The sequence below is a fragment of the Rhinolophus sinicus genome, chromosome 17 (genome assembly GCF_057876585.1).
Source record: "Rhinolophus sinicus isolate RSI-liver-muscle chromosome 17, RSI-T2T, whole genome shotgun sequence".
Taxonomy (NCBI): Eukaryota; Metazoa; Chordata; class Mammalia; order Chiroptera; family Rhinolophidae; genus Rhinolophus; species Rhinolophus sinicus.
In genome coordinates this window covers 148,364,589-148,387,149 of record NC_142517.1, presented here as the reverse complement: position 1 = coordinate 148,387,149, position 22,561 = coordinate 148,364,589, and the positions used below count along the sequence as shown (strand labels likewise).

The following is a 22,561-nucleotide window of genomic DNA, read 5'->3' as shown; positions in this document are numbered from 1 at the left end:
CACGTTTCTAAATAAAAGAAGCAATCCACTGCCTGACCCATACACAGAAAAATTTTTGCTCTAAACTTCAATGATACTTCAATTTCTAGCTGGCCAAACTGTATCTCACGTAAAATTTGAATATGGAAAATATACTGGATGATATTGAAAACTTTTTAATTTAGTTGAATGTAATAATAATAACATGGTAGCTATAAAGCATATTGTTAAACAATATAAAGACTAGTCCCTATCAGTTAAATATGTTTTAAAATGTGGTATGTGTAGGGAAAAAGCATGGCCTTTTTCTGTAAAGGCCATACAATCTCTATTGACCTACTCAAGTCTGCTGTTGGCCTTACCTAATGAGCATGAATGTGTTCCAATAAAACTTTTTATGGACACTAACACTTACATTTTATATAATTTCATGCTACAAAATTTAACCATTTAAAAATGTAAAAATCATTCTCAGCATACAAACTCAGAAGCAGGTAGGGATTTCACCTCTGCTCTAGGAAGGAAAAAAAAATATGAGAAGGAAAGAGGGAAAAGGAGGAACTATATCAAATAAGAATACCCATGAATTGATCATTGTTATAGCTAGAAATGGAACATTTGGGTTCAAAATCCTATTCTAATTTTGTGTATGCTTGCACATTTTGATGATAAAAAGTTAAAATTTTATTAACTCAATGAGGGGAATCCTTTCACAATGTATACATAAATCAAATCACCACACTGTACATTTTAAATATCTTATTTTATTTGTCAATTATACTTCACTAAAGCTGGGGAGTTGTTAAAAATTTTTAAAGGGAAAGAGAAAGGAAAGGAAAGAGGAAGGAAGTCAAGGAAGGAGGGAGGCAGGTAGGGAGGGAGGGAAAGAGAAAAGATTATTTTTGCTGCCACCACCACCATACGCTGATGGGGGCTTCAAATAATAAATCCATCATGACTTTGGTTCAGGTGAAGTTGTGTTTAACCTGAAATGTGTTGTCCACATTTTCACATCAACATAAAGCAAATATTTTTCAGAATTTCCCCTCTGGGGGGAATATAACTGACTATATATCTAATCAATGTACCCCGTACTTGAGAAAGACATTTCCAATATTGTAGAGAATTTGATTCAAATCTGTACTCAATAAATATGAAAGAGCTTAAAAATGGTATGATACAATAAATAGGCTACAAACTCATTTCTGATAAACTCTTACACAAATTAAAATTAACAGTACCATAAAATAGTTATTTTACCAAAAAGGTCTCAATGAACATCAAAAAAACATTCCCTTTGTCTCTGAAATACTGGGGCACAGTAACATGCAGCAAGACTCAAATGTGAAAAACAAACAAACAAAAGCTTACCACACCCTCACACTTCTAATCATTTCCTATAATATATATATGTATAATAAATTTAGATATACAATGCCACATCAAACTGACAATATATTTATTAGTTTTACTTTCAACTTTTAAATACTAGGCTGGGACATATGACTATTATGGATATTTTCACTCTTGTGGTATCATGAAAAGTAAAAAGAATCAAATACCATGTTTCAGTTAGCTAGTTTCTTACCATTTTCAGTGTTCCTGGAAATGCTAGTCAGTAGTCACTGTCAAATAAAGATCCTGTTAGTTTCTGTCAGAGAGTCAAGGTACCCTCACCCACTTATAATTATTGACAACCTTCAACAAGCAGGCTCAGCCCTAAGCAGTCCCTGAGTAATCCTGATGGTACCGGGCAATATATAAGGGGTCCTATCCCTCCAGAATTAGAATCTGCCCACAAACTGTTATCTGCCTGCAGGGAATCCCTAGACAAGGGAATCCCTGATGTTTACCAGGCTACAGTCTTGCCCGCCATATACACCAAGCATCAGAGTCTCTACCCAGTATCTGCTTTGCATGCTATGGTCCTACTTGGATTAGAACTCTGCTCTTAGCTTGCTTGGCCAGAACTGCCATTCTGCCCTAGCTCTTCCCTCAGGGACTGGCCTCTCTCTCTCTATTTCAAAACGGATGCCTAGTGTCCTCTATAGACTACTCCGTTTCTCCCAAAGAATTCTCAAGATGTTTCAGGCACTTCACCCCATGGATCATCACTTCACTGAGAAAATGGCTTCCCCACTGAGACCCGCCACCATCAGGAGTACAAAGATTGCCAAGTCAGCTGAAACGGGTGGTTTGGACAGCTAACCACATCCCTTAGGAAGACGACTTACAGCCATGCCACATCCTGAGTCTGCCTGCTCCTGGTTCACTTCTCTTGTTTTATCAAATTGTCTTGGGAGAACCCTGCTCTCGAAAGTTGTTGAAGGGTGTCCATATTTTAAGGACAAGAAACATCTTAGCAGATGTAGCCAAGATTTAGTGCTGCCACATACAGAACTATCTATAAAAGTAGATTTTGTGAATGTCTTACTGCCTCAAGACAGTAAGAAAAAGAGTCACTTATCTAACTCTTTATCCAGACCACAGTTCAGTATAAAAATTCAAAGTCAATTTTACTGCATAAGTTTTTAATTCATCTAGTCACAAATAAAAACTTTATATGTAAAAAAATGTTGAATTCTAATTAAAAACCTAAGCCTAAGAATCAAAGATTCAACAGACTGTAACAGTCTTTTCACCTTAAGGAGAGGACAAAATCATAATATATTACTCCATTAAAAAATAACTTGAAATACAGCATATTACTCTTCAACTTAACACACGTTTCAAACTTCCAAGGAGCACTGCACAAACACGCTTTTGTAAAACAACCTCACAGCACTTTGATGTGACCGTATGTTCATTAAAAGGAAGTATTACTACTTACATACATAAGGTACATAATGAATTCAGTGTGTGTCTAGAGTTGGCTAATGCCATTAAAGCACATGCCAAAAGCACAGACTATAAATCAAAATGTGATTTGTCAAAGTAAGATCTTAATATGATACAGGTTAGAAATAAATAAATAAACCACTAACGTTCTGATACGGGATTAGCGAGGAGAGCTAAGCCCAAACTGTGACCAGGTTGAAGCTGACATCTCTTTGTTCTATCTAAAGTGTTGGCTATTCCTCTTTCTTCCACCTGGATAAGAACAAAATTAGCATGCACCAGGCATTCTTGACTCCTCCACGGATTTATATCTCTAATGCCGTTTTAAAGACTAATATTCTTTCCAAAATGTTGACATAAAACAGTTGGGCAATTACAGATTTTTTTAAAAGCCCACTTACTGAAGTTTTTAAAAACCTAGATTTTTCTTAAATACAAAAATTTGTAAAACATTTGACATTAGTTTATTAATTCACTTCCAAATTGAGGAATATTTAACAAAAGACTAGAAAGAGCAGACATAAATAAAAAGGCCAGCCACAAAGAGAACTATCAAAAACGTAAGAAAATATAGTTAGTGGATACTGGAGTTGTCCAGGAAATGTGAGCAAAGACATAAATACTGTTCCATGTCATATACCTTCTCTTTCCTATGTTTTCACCTCTCTCTCAGCCTGGGCTCCTTCAAATTGGCATAAAATCTCATCCCAAACACTTCCCATTAATCCCCCAAACATGTTCCCTAGATCCTGAGTTCCCTGCATTAAAGGCTGTTTTCATTCACTGGATGCCCACTTCCTGACTTCACCTGGGTATACTACTCATTCTTAAAATTTAGCAAAGTATTACTTACTTAAGGAAGCTTTTCTAGCTCCCCTCACACCCACTTTTATACCTCTCACTGAACTTCTCACATGGTTCTGCAAATCACTGGTCTGCTAGTCTGTATCCACCAACAGCCAAAAAGCTTTATAGGGAAAGGAAACATTTAGAATTATTCTCTGTATCTCCAAGACCTATCACATTACCTATACAGGTGGTGCTAATATGTGTTACTGAATAGATAAATAAAATTGCTCGTCATATTTTTAAAAAACCTAAGAATACTATCTTATCTAGAACGATAGGAATCTACACATTATTTCACCTTGCTATTCAAAATGTTGCTTCCATTACAGTCATTGCAAACGTCCCAAGACTAATACATAAAGGTCAATCTTGAAGAATAGAGTACAGAATTAAAGAAAAACTTAGAAAGTATTGACAGGTTTTAGAGTCTACACAGGTGAAACAATAATATAACATACACTTAGCCCTATAGTAGGTGCACTTCGACTCAGAAAGTATGTCAACATTCAGTCAACTTCTTCCAAAGACTCATACCTCAGGAAGTTCAGCAGTGTTTACACGGAAACTGTTTCTGCACATCTTGGGACTTTTCCCAGACTCCTGGAGGGCAGATTTATCAAAACCAACGAGGAGTGATAAGACCCAAAACTGAAGCCGTACTGACAGAATCAGATTCTTTCACAGATTAAAAAACTGGATGGCGAAATGCAGGCCAGGAAAGAAGCCCTGTAATTTGGAGAGCAGCAGCTTCAGCAGCAGAAACACGAGGCTAGAATTCAATTCCTGCTTTCAAACCATTCTCCATCATGCCTCCAGAGCTTACAGCTCCTGAGTTGGTGGGGGTAAAGAAGAGGGCTCAGCTTTTCATTATTTCCTTTTAATAGATTAACAAATACACATACAGAGACCATCAGGATCTATCCAAGTGCTCCTCGGTGCTGCAATGGTACAGAATTTTCTGAAGGACTCCTATCTGAACACAGACAAAACTGAAAGCAAGCAACGAGAGTGGTTACAACCTACTGACCAGGAAAGCAGCACTCCAAGCTCAATGGCTGCTGCTCCGTTCAGACCCTGCAAACGTCTCTTCTTGTGGCGATAGAAAATCGATTTGAAGATCTGAGGTAACTTAATCCGCTAAGGCCAACGTTAGGCGTCACATGGTGACAGAGCTCTTCTATCAGACACTGACCCCTACCTGACACAAAGTGCTACAGCTCTTTCTCACTGTGAGTTAGGAAAACCTTTATAGTAACTTGTTTTAAACAAATCACAATCTGTGCATCAATTACAGATGGTAGAGGTACAAAATTAGGACTCTTTCCCCCCAAATTATCTACTACTCGACGGCCTTCTAAGTTCCTGTCCCTTTGTTGGTTACGCTTGCAACTTCAGTAGCTTGCTTCTACCTGGTTTCTGGGTGGCATTGCTCTCTGGTAACTGCTGTTGCAGCCAGCAGAATCATTTCAGTAAGAGAGCTGATAGGATCAGGCCCTTCTGGTGTCTCTAAAATTTCAAGTTTAGTATCTGTGAAAAATGGCTAAAATGCCAAAATTCAAAGGGAATTAAGAGAGGAAAATAGTCTGAAATGTGTAGCTCAACATACACATACTGAGGGAAAAGTACCTACTCAAAATCTGATGGTGGGGCCACAGGGCAGGGGAGGAGAAAGTTTGGTCGTGGACAACCACCCAACAGACAGAAGACCCTCAATGACACCTAGAGGCTGTCTGCGGCTTGCTGAAATGAGATACTTAACCAAAAAGGGGGAGAAGATTCAGACACATGGTTTCCAAATGAAAATGATTGGGGTAAATCAGTTCTATTTACATTTGAGGTGGGTGGGGAGAAGAGAAGGACCAATTTGCTACAAAAAAAACAACAAAAAACAGATATACTTGAATGGACAAATATGGTTTTCTCTCTTTATTCATACTTAAGGATCATGAAGACACCAGTTTATCCAAAAGTGTAATGAAACAGGAAATATACAAGAGGATAGAAGGAAAATGTAAACATATATATTAATCTTACTTTATATAATACATATTTCTTATAACTAGCAAGTACTGTTATTTACTTTCAAAAATGCTGTTTGAAGAGACAACTGTTGAAAAAGATAATACGAATGTACTTTATTCCCTTAAGGGGGTGAGAGTAGTGAATTTGCTCAATTTGTAAATCCTGTGTTCAGAATACCTTTTTAATGATAATGTATTTACACCCCTCCTTTCCTTTCTTTCTTTTTTTTTTTTTAACTAAAACAGACTTGAATTAACTACTGAGGGGGAGAGAGAGAAAGAGGAAGAGAGAGAGAGAGAGAGAGAGAGAGAGAGAGAGAGAGAGAGAGAGAGAGAGAGAGAGAGAGAGATCGCTCTCTGGAGCCCCATCTCAAATCTCTTTGAGTCAGACTTATAGTCAGACTTTGTTCTCCGGAAGGGGAAGTAAAACTGCATGAATCACCAAGTGCATTCATTATTGTATTTATCAGGTTAATATTGGAATTTAAAACTCCTGGGAAATATGAACTTTCTGGTTTACAGAGGCTTTGGTATTATCTATCCCAAGTTAATTCAGAGTTATATATTAATCATCTTTGACATAAAGGCCTAAAGTACAAGTTACTTGATTTTGTTCTTAATCTGATAGTTGCTCATCTACTTATTGTGTTCATTTTATCCTTTTCTGCTCAAAAGACTTATTCTTCTGAATAGACAGAAAATTATATTGGTAATAGTTTTCTAGTGAATGCAAAAATACCTATTTGGTTTGGATAGTAAAGGAGCAGTAGTTATATAACTTGTTTGGGAAGTCAGTTAAATATGTATATGTTTAATATGCAGAGCTGAATTTTTTTTTTAAAGCAGGTGTTGTGTGGTTCACGTTTTCTGTGGGCAGACATAACGATCTAAGCAGTGTTTTATTAATCTAAAGTGTGATATGAGTAAGTATTAATAGTAATAATGAAACCAGTTCAAATTCTAAAATAGTAGCCTATTTGGCTCAAAAGAATATAACTTACCAAGGTGTTAGGTTTATTTATAAGAACTATGTACTAATGACTTTTTTTTCAGTCTTCCTCTATTACATAACCAGGGCTTGGTTGTAGAATTAGTAGTTGAAACTGAAGTGTGGGGCTTTTTCATTGAAGAGATGTTTTTTATTACTGCTATTTCTTATGAGGTTAGATACCACCCGCCTAGCTTCCCGTTACACTAAGAAAGCTGTTGTCTTATGTGTAGAACAACTCCAAATGGATTTGAGTATCGTTTTTTTCCCCCCTCTGTTTCTTCTTTTTCCTAAACATTTATCTGGAAAAGACTCTTGATACCCTTGAAGAATGCTACAAAACATGCTAGAGTGGGTAGATCAGTGGGCACCTAGGGATTCTACCAACAGACACATCATACAATAAAGTAGCAAGAAAATCAGTACCTAAAGACAAATCATTACAGCTTTTTATTTCCTAGTTCCCCATATTCCAATGGCAAATATTTCTCCCCCCCTCAAATGTGACCTATGAGATCATATTTCTGAAAGAAAATTACTTTGAGACAAATGCATTGGATAGTTACTTTAAGCCTGAATATGCAGCATATTTAAACATGGTTTATATTTCTTGGTCATATGTTTTTCTCATGTCTCTAAAATAAAAGTAGAAAATCCCTCAAACATTTAAATCTTTACTGGAAACTGTAATTAATTAGTTTCATGTCTAAATTTTCTAATTGTACCATTAATATAAAAATTAAATTTTACGAAGAAGTATATAATTTCATGTATTAATATGAAACAGACCTATGTATTAAAAATACTATAATTAACATGAGCACTTAGTCTGACTAAGCAGACTGGCATTCAACACAAGCAGATGACATGAACTAGGTTTTAGCAAATTTAAACAAATCAGAGCATATTTTACATAATGATAAAATCATGCATTTGCGACTCACAGCCTAATTTTAATGTCTCTATACAGATAAAACTAGTGGATGTGCCATTGTTTTGTCCAAAGGAAGAAAACAAGATTTCATTTTCAGTTACAAAAACAAAAATAACTTGAAAATGTGGTTTATGGAAGGTTAAAGCTATACCAATGGATATATTTTGATCTAAGTAGTTAACATAGCTATAAAATTTAATTCTATGGAATTAGGGTCTTGGATGCTTTTTAAATTCATCTTTTCAAAATTTTATGGTTCTTTATACTACTATGGAAAGAGATACCCACTATATTAGGTGGAAAAAAATCAAGGCACTACTATTATCTAAGAAATGGTAAGGGGAGCAAACACAGGTGTACATATAATATACACACATGCATATACATGCACACATACAATGAAAGGATATACAAAAATTCTACTTTTTTAAAAAAAAAGCCCTTATGCTTAAGGATAAGAACGGAATAGGGTCGAGGGAACAGGGAGAGAAGCTAGCCTTATTTGAATAGTTTTTGGCTCTTCCTTTGGAACTCTGTATTTTACATACTTATTTTAAAAAGCACAGCTTTAACAAATATAAACCTCTAATGATCTAAAGCAAAATTAAATTGATTTGTTTTATTGAGTTGGTGCCATAACCACACTGATAGAAACTTTGTCGAGTAGCTTTAAAAGACAGTAATCTGTCTACGTGTACTCTAAAAATGACAACAAAAAACCTTAAAATGGTTTCAGTGATATTATTTTTAGATATGATTGATGAGCTTAAATAAAAGCCACGTACTCCTGTATTTGAAGTGGAATTATGTCTAAGAATTCTTCATGTTTTTATTTTTTAACAAAATATTTCTCTTTATTCTTTCTACTGAAAGGCTTGGAAATAATGACCAGTCAGTGGTAATGAACATCCATAGCAAATAGATTATAGACTCTAATTACCATTTCCCACAGGAAGGACTCAAAGCTTACTGGAGAAATGGTTGCTTCCAGGTCTAGGGTAAGAAAGTTTCAGGAAGAGCCTGGAATAACGTGTCACAGCAGATAACAAAGAAGTCATCGTGGACCATGGACAGCATATCAAAAGGGCTCAAGAGCCAACTTGAGAAGGTGTCCATATGCCAACGATAGGATGATTTGAACACCAATAACTCGAATGAATTGGCACACATCAAATATATTTAAAGTCATGCGTTTAGTTGACAATCCAAAAAAATTCTCATCACATTTGAAGCATACTAGAATACCATCTTATTATTTTTGAAAACTAGTAAGTAATGGAAAGAATCAAGTCTTTACCCAGACATTTTATACAAAAAAAAAAATGTAACTAGAGGTAGGCAAAGAGTTGATATAGGGAAATTATAAGTAATCCAACAAATAAATGAAGAAGGAAAGACAAAGTTAGGAAAATACCATTTTGTAACCTCTTAACCTCTAATGAAATACTGTAATTGATTTAGGCAATGATTATAATGATGGATTTTTTTAAAAAGATGCTAACAGACTTGTGATGGAAATTCATAACACCGCCTAGAAAGCATTTTTTGTGACAAAACAATTTGATTAACACTCCTTGTAGCTAGTCACCAAAGATGTCCCACCTCTCCCCAATAAACTTCCGTTTGTTCTTATTTTTGTAATGCCCAACCCCTAAAGCTGGGCTGCCCCTGTGATTCATTTTAATTAACAGAACGTGGTAGAAGTGACACTGGGTGACTTCCGAGGCTAGGTCAGAAGAAAATTTGCATTAAGCCTCGGAACACTCAGTGGGGTAAGCCAGCTACCACAGAAAAAGTCTGACTATATAAAAATCCAACCCAGCCATGTGGAAAAGCCCCAGTGAGGAAGAGATGTGGGGCTAGTCCCCAGCTCTTCCAGCCTTCTCAGCCCAGGAGGCAGTCATGTAAGTAAGAAAGCTTTCAGAAGACCCCAGCCTCAGCTACCATCTCACTGTAACTATAGGAGGGATCCCAAGTGAGAAACACCCAGCTGAGCTTATCCATCCTCAGAACTGTGAGAGAATGTCTATTGGTGTTTGAAGCCACTAAGTTTGAGTGTTGTGTCTTATGCAGCAACAGGTTAATGGGACAAGCCTAACGACCAGTGTGTAGGAAATACAGATGACCTGGTAAATGAAACCACGAGGAAGCAAGGGAAGGAAGGGGAAACCTACAGGTTAGAAAGAATGAATTGACATACATGAAGCTTAACTACGATCTTGTTTATGGGTTGAATTTTTTAATCAGGAGCTGATAAAGGTTATGAAACTTCAGGGGACATGTGCACATTACTAGATATCTGATATTAAGAAATTACTGCAAAATATTTTAGGTGTGGCTGTATTTTAAAGGAAAGTCCTCAACTTTAAAGATACAAACTAAAATATTCATGGATGAAATAGATGGAGGGCAGTGGGGAGTAGATAGAGTATGGATGAAGTTAAGCCATGAATTTATAAACATTGAAACAGGAAGTTCATTTTATTATTTTCAATACTTTTGCATGTAGCTGAAATTTCCCTTATAAAAATATATATACTTTGCTGAACAATTTGGCTGTTTTTCGTTAAAGTGTGTGACAGACTTAAAACCTAATGATAGCTGAAAGATGCCATGATTTTATAATCTATATTTTGTAAAACTCTTTTTAGTCAAGAAAAAAAATACTTTCACATCCCCACATGTCCAAACTATTGATCCAAATATTTAGCTTGGATACCCCTTCCACTTCAAAATAGGTGTCATAATATCCTATCCAGGCGCACATACTGAGCTGGGTCAAGATAATTCATGTGCAAAAAAAATGTTTGAAAACCATACTCTGCTACACAAATATAAAACACTGTTGGAAGGAGGGACCATATGTTTAGCACAATAGTTGGCATATACGCAGTGAACGCTCCCAAAACCTGAAAGTTCAGGACTATGTCCTTAATGCATTTAGCCCTGATGCCAGGCACAATGCCTAAAAAATAGTAGAAATTCCATAAATATTTTTTGGATGAACGAGTAAACTGGGGACTGTGGGGGAATGGAGATTTTTGATACAAGAGCTTTTGCTTTAGATCCTGAATCTTCTCAAAAAGGTCCAACTGAGCAACAGTGTGTGAGTGATTACTTACTGCGAACCCACCAGAACTATTTGCTCGAACAACTTATATTCATACATACGAGTATCTAACTACTGGTGAATTTTAGCACTGTTTTTAAGCTTTTATATACGGAGTACAATATGGATGACTACTATCTCAGTGCCCTACACCCGATCAAATCTACCTTTGTGTGCTGTTTATTTTCTTAAAAAATAATAATTATAAGAGAATGAAAGCCTGGTATTTAATACATGCTGGTCAAGTGAGCAATAAACAACTGCAAACTTTCCCAGGGGCTATTTGGCTCTGTCTCATCATCAGGAAGCTAAAGCATATGTTGGATGTCAGCCTGGGTGGACACAAATGTGTCCTACTTATTCAAGGTTTCCATTGAAGCCACAGTTTATAAGTTTTGTTTCTTAGGGGTACATGTCAAACTTCATTTAGCATTAGTTGGTATCCAGATATACTGAACAGCAAAAAAGGCAGCATTCAGGGGCAAAAAAATATGCCTGCTATATGAGCAATAATGTCAGTTTCATTTATGTAATTCACGAAAAACAAGAGGAGAAATACAATGGAAAAGCTGACAGTAGGAAATCAAGATAAAAATTATCCATTAAATTTGTAAGTATAAAACCGCATATGGACAAGGAGAACTATTAAAGCCATGTTTTAAATCAAAATCTAAGAGGTGGATAGTTTTAGAGTTAAGTTCTTTTAAAATGTTGTGTTTTCTAATTCTTTAAGTTTCAAAGGTAATATACTTACGTGGAGCATGTTTATATGTACAATATTTTCATTTTTCCTAAGAATGCTTTACAAACTTACGTAGGAAAATCTCCAAATTTTAAATTTATAAGGGACATTTGTGGAACTGAAGTTTCACTTTGGGACATTTTCATAAAAAGTAAAAATTTGGTAGACTGTAGAATACCCATAAAATTGACCCCAATAAAACAATATTTAAATAATGTTTTACAAAGTTATTTTACATTTATTAATTCACTTAAACCTCAAAACACCCTGTGAGTTAGGTATTATAAAGCTAAACACATAGGTGTGTAATGTGGGGCTCAAAACTCAATAAGTTTGTAAACCTAAGTTATCTACCTCCATATTATTGATTGTTTGAACTACACTACAATACTTGGAAAGCAGTTTTCAAGTATGATTGTGATGCTTACAACTGTGAGACAAGTTATCATGCCATTTTCAACATTATTTTTCTAAGACTCATCTGTGTTGTTCAGTTTAGCTTCGTTCATTCACTTTCAATGCCATCATGTGAATACACTATAGACTATTTATTCATTTGTCTCCTGAGAGATATTTGAATTATTATCCTTTTGGAAATGATACCCAGTACTGCAATGAACTTATTTGTACATATCTCCTAGTGGACATGTCGTAAGAGTTTTTCTAGGGCTTATACTCAGTAGGAGAATTATTACTGAATCACAAAGTATATGTATGCTCAACTTTACTAAGAATGTCTAATTTTTTCCAAAGTGTTCATATCATCTTATATAACATATCTCATTATGCTTTAACAAAATTTAAAACCTACAGATTAGTTTTAAATGCTTACAGAAGATAAAAAAGACAAGTATATATGTGTTACATGTATTGTTTTATATGTATCAATATTAACACAATTTTAACCCTCAGTATGTGTAATAATAAGGATCCGAAAAGGAGCCTTGAAAACTGTTTGGAAACGGAACTTTATATTTTAAAATAAAGTGATTACATTTTTATTTTAAGATGGAAATAAAAACAACAATAAACATGATTTAATGTATCATGCCAAATTCTAATCATTTTGAGATTCCCAAGATAACCGCTCTTAGTTTTAGTTTTTGTTTTCTTCTAGACACTTCAATCAAAGTCCACAGAAATTGGACCTTGAGAAATGAAGGAAGGGATTTAGTAATGTTTATTCTTCCAGAGGAGTTTTTCCTCTCCCTGGATACATTTATCTTGAAAACATTCAAATTAGTCAGTTATCAAAGACATAAAATGATGACAAATTACTAACCCAGTGGTTCAAAAAAGGAAAATTAAGTCGAGTATTACAAAAGTAAATGTCAGCATATAATCTCAATGTGGGTATTTATTTATAAACACAAACCTATACTATTGTGTATATACTCGCATATACAATATATAACAGACATTTGAACCATATACAAAAACAGACATTTATATGGAATTTGATAGAAATAGGCCTAATTAAAAGTTGTAATATGTTCTTTCTACACCAAGGGGATGGGCTTGTGTACCCCACGAGGTTTCCACGCTCCATTTTAGGGATCACCGTACCAACCTTACAAGAACTGCAGTGAGAAGCACATAGCCAAACTTGCATAATGACACTGCTATGTTGTTTGCAAATACACATTCTTCAGTTATCTATTCAACCTATTGTTATTACTCTGAAGAAAGTAATGTGTCTATCAGATTTAAAATAGATAACACCCAATCAGTTCAACAATGGTGTTTGGAAATAACATAAATGAGGATTAAAGGCACTGTCTTTAGATTTGACTTATGTTCCAGGAACTCAATGGAAAAACAAAACCGAAAAATCACCTTTTTGTTATTGGGTAATTGATTTTTTTTTTTTGATTTTTTTTTTAGCTTTCAAAGTAGATAAAATCAACACCTTAAAAGACTTGTCTTTAACCCAGGCTTTCTTTTATTAAAGTGTACAATTGCAGGTGCATGCCTAGAGGAATAATAGTTTGTTCCTAACAAAAGAGTCTGGATGCCACAATATGCCTTTTGCCAGAGGCATCGTTCCCCAAAGCACACAGCTAACTGCATCTCCTGCTGTACCTGTAACAATTTAATTGTATAAGTCAGCCTAGTCAAGCATCTCCAGCTCATGACTGGGAGACATGAAATTCATTGTCATTATTGTCCCTGTCATTTTGGATCATTATATCCTGCTGCAGAATTTTCCTCACTTCAGTGCATTTTTACCTCCAGGAGCCAGGGATTATAGCTGAGGTTGGGGTGGAGGCAGGACCATGAACCACATTTACCTCAGGGGAGCCAGAGATTAAATTGGCTTTGCTCTCTTAGGAGCTGAATTCATCTATTTGTATGCTGTGAGTTCTAGGTTGGAATAAAACTGAATATTTTAGTGAAACCTGGGCTTTAATTCCCCCTTTGAACCGTGGATAGCACCAACTTTTATTTACATTAGGAAAGCTAATGTAATCTCTTGTAGGTTGTTATTTTCATATGTGCATAAAGAATACTTAAGGGCATCATCGGAGATGAAGTAACAGACATCTCTCTCTCTCTCTCTCTCTCTCTCTCTCTCTCTCTCTCTCTTTCTCTCTCTCTCTCTGTTAATGCTTTGACTCTCAGAAGGAAGAATTTAAAACTATAATTTTGTTCTCCAGTTTTATCTTAGAGAAGCTTAATGGGGGCATTGAATGGTATTAAATATCTAATAATTTTTAATTATATCTCATTTTCTGTGCACTGGATTGGATGACTGGAGTCTTCCTAAAATGGCACCAAAGATCTACCCTGGGAACAGGAAGATAGAAGTAAAGTTGACAAAGGAAGACAAAATAAGGTCCTGAGGAAACTGGCTCCCTTTCCACAGCTGGTTCACAGAATCTCACAGCCTGACAAGTCACCCAAAACTGTTACGCCTTAAACACTTCTTCCTGATTTGGGAGAGCTGGACCATACTCTGCCTTGTAACCCCTTATCAGTGGTAATTGCCATGGCCGGGGGCCAGATGACTGCTCTCCGGCAGGAGACGGCCAGGAGCAAATAGGAAACAGTAGGACATGTCTCAGTCTGAAAACCAGTGACTTGACTATGTTTTCTCTAACAGAATATAAGAAGAAAATATAACCTGGTATGTCACTTCCTATCCCAACTTTCATTTCACGTGGATTTTACTGAGAAATTTGACATTTACTTTGTCTGCACTGAAAAAAATAGTAGTTATCCATCCATATGTGTTTTCTTTTTCAGCAGTTAACAAAATATGGCAATGGATCATACCTATGCCAAGCACAGAATAGCCACTGCCATTGCAATGGTCATCACTATTTATTGAGGATGAACTGTTCTTATGAGTAATTAAGATACATTTTTTGACTTTTGTATATTTTGTACTTCTGCAGGAACATCTGACAGCTCTAACATCTCAGTGTTGATGGAACATTAAAGATTGTCTAAGCCACTGGTCCAAATAAATGGCAATGCTCACTAGCCCATCTGACTCTATTTCATACCATTATATGTCACTTTTCATTGACCCGGAAGTAACCGTATAATGTATAGTTTTCAGTTCACAAAACTTCTTGTAGCATTGAAAAGTTCTTTTAATTACTTGTGCTGCTTTTTCTCATAATCAAGACTCTCTCCCAAGGTAGCAATTATAAAAATTGTTATTTCTGTTCCTTTTAAAATGGTTAATTTTATGAATTTCACCTCAATAAATTGTTCTTTAAGTTAAAAAAAAGAAAAGTTATTTCAAGAGGCACAGGGTAAAGGGGATCAAATATATGGTGATGGAAGGAGAATTGACTCTGGGTGGTGAACACACAATGCAATATATAGATGATGTATTATAGAATTCTACACTTTAAACTTATATGACGAACTAATGTAATCCCAATAAATTTAATAAAGATTAAAACTAAATGAATAAATAAAATTAAAAAAAATAGAAAGTAAAATTCCCTTTTTACCCTTCTACCCTCGTAATATCACTTTTTTTCCCAAAATGAATCACTATCTATTTGGCGTATCAAATAAATATGCATGTATTCAGAAAAATAAAAAAGCCCCAATGCATTTTGAAATCATTTGGGTGACTACTATTACATTCCATAACAGTTATTTATGAAGAAGCATATTTGTTTCTTATAAAAAACAAAGGGGGGGGGTATCTTATAAATTACATTGTTCAGATCTTGTCTGCAATGATAGATGTTCAGGAAGTTACGTTTTTCTCCCTGAATACTTTGGTAACAGGATGATGATATCATTTTTTGGTCAAGGTGTAAGACATTCCTTCCTTTCTCTGAGCACACATTTTCTGCATTTAATTCCTTTACCTATATGCTCCTTTCTACCTTATTTCCATGTTGATATTTAATTTATGCATCACACCATTAGGAAAAACAGAAGTTGCCTGATCTGTGAACACAGTTGTGAAACCCCAGAACTACACTGTTTCACATTCTTGCTTTGCTCTACCTCAAGCATGACATAGTTGGGCTTATATCATTTCCAAACAAGGGAAAAAAGAAATTATTTATTTCAAATGTCTAGAATATAAGTATTTTTACCCTTTCTATTCAGGACTTAAGATTTTACAATAAATTGTAAATGATCAAGGTGAAAGGGATTAAGAAGTACAAATTAATAGTTATAAAAATAGTCATGGGGATATAAAGTACAGCATAGGGAACATACTCATTATGTATGGTGTCAGATGGGTATGAGACTTATCAGAGTGATCACTTCGTAACGTATGTAACTGTCTAATCACTACGTTGTATACCCGAAACTAAGATAATATTGTATGCCAACTGTAGTTGAAAAGCAAATCTAAAATAAATAAATGAATCAATATTAAAAAGTATGTTTTTAAAATTTTCAAATATCAATTTGAAGTTATTTTAAATAATTTTAATTTTTTCAATAATCTTTGCTAAACTCATAATTTTGCAACCTGTACAAGCTATAAAAGCCAAGTCTAGATTTAAGAAATTATTCTTCCTCTTGATTCTAATATGATGTTTCTTTTGCATATGTGACATAGATTTCCCTTGTTTTTTTCTATGTAGGATCAATAAGAATCTATAATTTATAACAGTATCAAATCAACATAAGACAGAACACTACAAATTCAGATGTGACATGCACTAATAATCCTCTTAAGGAAATTCATATATGCACAAGTTAAAAAATAAATAAAAGTTGTTAGCTTTCGATATATCACATGCTAGAGAAACTGACCAAGTGTTTATGAGGGTTTGCGCAAGAAGTGAAGAGCACAACACTTCCAACAGGACAGGTAGGACGCCATTTGCAGAATGCCTTCTTACTCCAGGACCAAACCCTCTTTGGTATAATCACCCAATAAACTACAATGGATTAGTATTAAGGGTCTGATTCTGAGAAAGCAGATTCACAGCTAAGGCTGTCCTTTAATATGTAGGCTCAATCAAGAGCACCAAAAATGTAGTTAAGTGCCCGCCCCCTGTGGTGCTGAGATGCTGGCAGGCACTGTAAACTGTGAATTTTCTAGCTTTTAATATTTGTCTAAGACCCTTAACATTTCCTAATATTATTGCTCCTAGGACATTTTCTTGAGTTTGTCCCCATCGCTCCCTTTGCACGTACACATTTTACATTCATACATGAAAGCCTGACAGACAGCTAAATTGATTCAGAAACCTAACACTGAGAAGAAAAAAAAGAAAAGAAGACGGAAAAAAAGGCGGGGATGGCCTTGAGGATATATCATAATATGAAATACAAACATCAAAATCTCCTGAAAACAAACCACAAAAATAAACATTTCTTCATGCTAAAAGTTTAGATATCTAACGAGAAATAGAAAAGATTACATAATGAGGATTTAGTAAAGTCACTGAGCGATAGCACCTACACTGTCCTTTATGTCACAAAATTTCTGACTTTTTGAACATGTACAATTATCTGTGTCCAGCTATTTCCTTACAAATGAACATCCTTGGATTATTTTCTAATTCCATACACCCTTTAAAACCATAGCAAAATTTCACAAATGGTTTTCCTATTTTGTTTTGTATTGTATTGTGGTCCATCTGGAGATATACTCAGTGGTTAGTTCCTTCAAATAAAAGTGTACAAAATTATATTTTTCTCACACACACAAACAATGAACAGTGAATACATGACAAATGGATACTAGATAATGTCACTGTTACAAAACACCTAACAACAACAAAAAGCAATAAAAACTGAGGGTTTGGTTTAACAAATGCAAAGTTCATCTACCTTCATCATAGATTATATGTTCAGGAATTGTGTCCTGTGCAAAATACAAACATGTCAATTTCAGCCCAGGGGGCATTTTTATCTAGGTTTATAACCCCTTGAAAATAGAGGTTTCATCTAGAAAACCTAACAGATCCTCAGCTGCTTTGAACATTATAATATATTCATAAGGCAAGTATTCACTGGCAAACATAACAAATTAAACGGCATGAAGGTGGGATCCAAATTCATAATGATGGAAAATGGACCAAACCAACCATAAGACACAAAGTAGAGTGACAAAAGAAAAAGAATATGCAAAAATATTAAAAGCAAAACACTATGCAGAATTTTTTAGCTAGTATTAAAGAAAATGGTGAATGCAGCTGTGCACATGTGTTTGCATTAAAACTAAAAATACAAAACCACCTCATTAAGAATATACTGTAAGCATCACGACTGAGAGAAAAGTATCTTGTAAAAAAAAAAAAAAAAATCACATACCATCATAGTAGACAATTGCTCCTACCAGTTTGTCCTTCTGGAGCATTGGGAAATGTTCAAGGGCTCTCGATTTGCTGAGGACATAACTGCTTTTCAGGCAATTACTTCCTGCTACCAGATCATATAGCTTGATTCCTACCCAGTAGTAAGGTAACTGCCACCACCTACACAGCATAAATAGGGAGAAAACTTTCTTTAGAAACAGAAACGGAATATAACGTAACAGAATGTCATTTTAAGTTATAAAATACTTTTCATCTAAGAAGAACAAAGTATGTCTAGTCGTGTACTGCAAAAGAAACAGAACGGCATGACTGTTTTTGACACCAGTCTAGCTGAATTGTATAAGCGAATGAATCGGTGAGACTGTAAATTACCTCTAAGGCAGTGGCTCTTCACCTGGCTGCACGTTAGAATTCTCTGGGGAGCACCAAGAATAAATACAGATGCCTAGGGCCTCACATGTCTAGAGACTGATTTAACTAGACTCGGGTGGGGGACTGGATGACTAGAATGGACACCCAGAGTAGAGCATAACTAGCTTAAGATGTTCTAAACAATCTCTGACAAAACATAGACCAAAATGCAGAAATCTGTTTCTAGGCCCCCATGACACTCCTGTAGCTAACAGAGGTACATAATCCAACTTTTCCTATTACCTGTATTCCAACTTAAGGCAACTCCATGGACAGCTTTAACATTAGGAAAATTAAGTTTTATAATTTAGAATCTGACACCTCCAAACCAAATTTCAGTTTGGGTTGACTTGGAAATTTAAAATGACCCAAAATGATCCAGGTTCGGAGTTGGTACATGTTAGGTTCAAATGACCCTCTTATGTTCCCCAATGCGAATACAGTTGCTCCCCTATACACTGTCAGAAACTGGAGTAAGAAACTACTAATTATAAATACAGAACATAACCTTCTTTCTCTTCAGGATGTAGCCCTTAGAGGTGGGTCAGTAGAGAATAGTTTAGGAAAACCACATTTTTAAATACAACAAAGGAAAATATTTGAAAAGGATTAAAGATTAGGACCAATTAAAACTACATTAAGCTCCAGGTATGAGAATCTAACCTTACTGAAAGCATATTTTGGTAATCTGATATAAACTAAATTTAAACTTTGACCTCCAACAATAAAAAAGCTACTTTCCCCCTCTGAAGACCTGAAATTCAGATTGGGGGCCTGCCAGCTTAACTTTCCGGGTTTTTAACTGAGTCCTAATTAGATTCCAAGCATTACTCAGAAGGGGCAGAGCCCAGACCCAGACCCCAGTCCACTGGCCTGGTGGTCCCCTCACTGCCATCATGCTTCAGATGCCTCTCCTAGCTTTTCCACACCCTTTGCTTCAGCTCCTGGTTTGTGATATTACAGCCTAGCACCCAGTTTGCGCTAGAAACTCAAAGTGAAATCGTTGCCTTAAGCCACAGTGTGTATTTGCAGTGATTCCCATTTTGCATGAACTGCTTTAATCCTGGTATGGGCAAAGGTTAAGTATGCGCTATTCCAATCTACCCCCACATCATGTTCTAATTGCTATAGGTTATCTTATTTAGAAATCAAGGCAAGCAAAATCCACGTGGGGGCCATTGGCAGCCAGTTCCTTGCCTGAGACCCCTGCAGCCTCACTTGCCACTCAGCTCATCAACCATTTTCTGTTTTTCAAGCTTGGCATTCACATGTTGTTCAGGTTTGTTAGACACAAAAATAAAATCTGCCTTTTAACTCTTTTTTTTAAAGAGAGAAATTAAACAAGTTTCAGCCTGGGCCAGAATCAGCAACTGAAAATTCAAATTCAGGGATGTCCAAAAAAACAAAAAAAAGAAAAGAAAACTACATTAAGAAATATATATTGAGGGCAGCCGGTTGGCTTAGTTAGAGCACAGTGGTCATAACACCAAGGTCGCCAGTTCGATTCCCACATGGGCCAGTGAGTTGTGCCTTCCACAACTAGATTGAACAACAACAACAACAAAAAAAACGACTTGACTTGCAGCTGATGGGTCCTGGAAAAACACACTGTTCCCCAATACTTCCCAATAAAAATAAAAATAAAAAGAAAGAAAGAAAGAAAGAAAGAAAGAAAGAAAGAAAGAAAGAAAGAAAGAAAGAAAGAAAGAAAGAATATTGAGGGAGTATTTCCATTAAAACAGTGTTGTTTTATTGACCTCAGGTAAGCAAATGTATATAAAAATCAAAATGCTTACTTGTAAACTGGAAGCATTATAGGTAACGGAGCTGATAAATGGGGAGCAATTTCTAATAGGTTGGCACGTTCATAAAGGGCTTCTTTTACCATCCTATACTGAAAAGCAAAACAGAGAAAATTAGTTTGGCAGTAACAGATCATAATATTTTCAAATGGTAAATAGACACCCTGCCAACTGATTGATACACAGAAACCTCTCTACCTCTGAGCGAGGATAGCTCCTTCCTAATCAAATTTCTAATAATACATCATGCTGTCAACCTGAAAGATTTTTTAGAAACCTTAACTGTATTTGCATAGGAGAAAAACATGCTGTCAGAGTTCCCAGGTGTAAGATATTTTCCTGACTTGAGTTACAAGATTATTGTAACAATTTATCTTGCATTCTCTGTATTGTCCTTTTTAACCATCCCCTACATTTTCCCATGGAAGAGATAACAGATTGTTCAGATTCATGCAAAAGCTTTCTTGCCTCCACTAACACAAGCAGAGACATTACTTAGGAGTTGCACAGTATTTTATAGATTATTATTTTTAAAAAAAAAAGCTTATCTCTTAACTCCTTTAGGTCCTCATTATACCTTTCTGAAGAACGAGCATTACTAGTTTTACTAATGAGAAAATACTAACAGAAAATACTAATTTTACAAATGAGAAAACTAAGGCTCATAGAAATTGAATCAAGTAAGCTGGAACACATCACAAGTCCTCTGATTCTAAATCCTGTGCTCTTTTCCTTGGAGCCATCATGATGTCGAAGAGACACCTAAGAAAAAGGGACAGATTCACAACTGACAATGTCAAGTTACTGCTTCTGTATTTTTCATGTACGAAAAGCAGACAGGGAGTTCAGCTGATTTTTTTTTACCCCTCTGGGAAATGTCATCTTCCACGCTGCCTTGGCAGTTTTCAAATAGTGGCAGACCGGACACAATACAGTGTGACATAAGAAAAGCATGACTCAGATCATCTTTTCCTTAAGAATATGTCAGTGACAATATAAACGTATGATTGCAGTTGCAGTTAAGATCAATTTAATACTCCTCCTGTGTTACATACAACACAGCTTCCCTGAAACTGTTTTGGAAGCAGCAATTTTAGTGGCTAGTGGCCAAAAAAGGGGGGAAAAAATCACAATTGTTAAAACCAACACATCTGAAAGTGATTCTGTAAATCTGCTACTTTGACATGCCTGTGTAGAAAAAGCCCCTGATTACCCATAAACATAATACTACAGGAAAGAACCAGCACACCTCTCCCAAAAGATATTCCAGCAGAATACACTAAATAGGTATTTCCAACAGGAAGAAATGTTAAAAGCCATTGGAAAAAAAAAAAAAAAAAAAAAAACACCTGATTTAATTGGGTAGAAAAAAGCATAGTCGCAATTTTTGTTTAACAACCAGCATACACAATTACCTGCTCAATATCCAACTTCATGATAGCCTTCTGAAGATATCTCACACCACCATGGATCAATTTAGTGCTTCTGCTGCTGGTCCCTGATGAGAAATCATCTCTTTCTACAAGGGCTGTTTTTAGTCCTGTGTAACCAGAAAACCAAATTAACTTCTTAAATTACACAATTTGTATGTAATTCATTAAAGGCATTTCTCCAGGGTAGAGACAATCACAAGAAAAATTACTCCGAACATGGATAAATTTGTATTCAAAGTGCAGTACACTGTCTATATTATAATGAAGAGATTTTAGTCTCTTCCTGGGGGAAAAGTCAAACCAGAACTAGAAGCATATTAAACTGTGAGTGAATCACAACTAGAAAATATTACAGTACAATTTCGTGGCAGTAACATACTCTGGTGCTTTTAAGGGGTCCAAGGAGAGCCTGTGCCCATCTTTACCCACGAGAGTTAACTCAGTATTGTTACGAAGCCTTCTGGAACTCACATTCATCCCTCACTGCAGAGTCCAGACAGGTTCCAGCCCCACATCTCAGATCTACTTTAATGCATCATAGATGATGAATCTAGACTAGCCCTCCTATACGCTGCCTCCTATTTCTGGAGTGGTGTTCTAGTGGGTATAAAATGGGAAAAGAGATCGAAGATAGCAAAACAGAAGAAGAAAGAAGATATATTGAGGAGTTCATGGTCTAATTTAAGACATCCAAGCA

At 35.6% G+C, this 22,561-nt stretch overlaps 1 protein-coding gene across 4 annotated transcripts in view; it reads right to left on the bottom strand.

Annotated features, from left to right (window-relative positions):
- The window catches only part of GPD2 (glycerol-3-phosphate dehydrogenase 2), a 134,667-nt gene that overhangs the window by 48,271 nt on the left and 63,835 nt on the right, over window positions 1-22,561 (bottom strand). For all 4 annotated transcript variants that reach the window (XM_019727175.3, XM_019727174.3, XM_074336576.2 and 1 more), the window contains exons 4-6: window positions 21,847-21,971; window positions 20,426-20,523; window positions 18,214-18,377 (exon numbers count right to left, since the gene is read on the bottom strand). In XM_019727175.3, coding sequence (XP_019582734.2) covers window positions 18,214-18,377; window positions 20,426-20,523; window positions 21,847-21,971 — 387 coding nt within the window. The remainder of the gene's footprint in view (window positions 1-18,213; window positions 18,378-20,425; window positions 20,524-21,846; window positions 21,972-22,561) is intronic.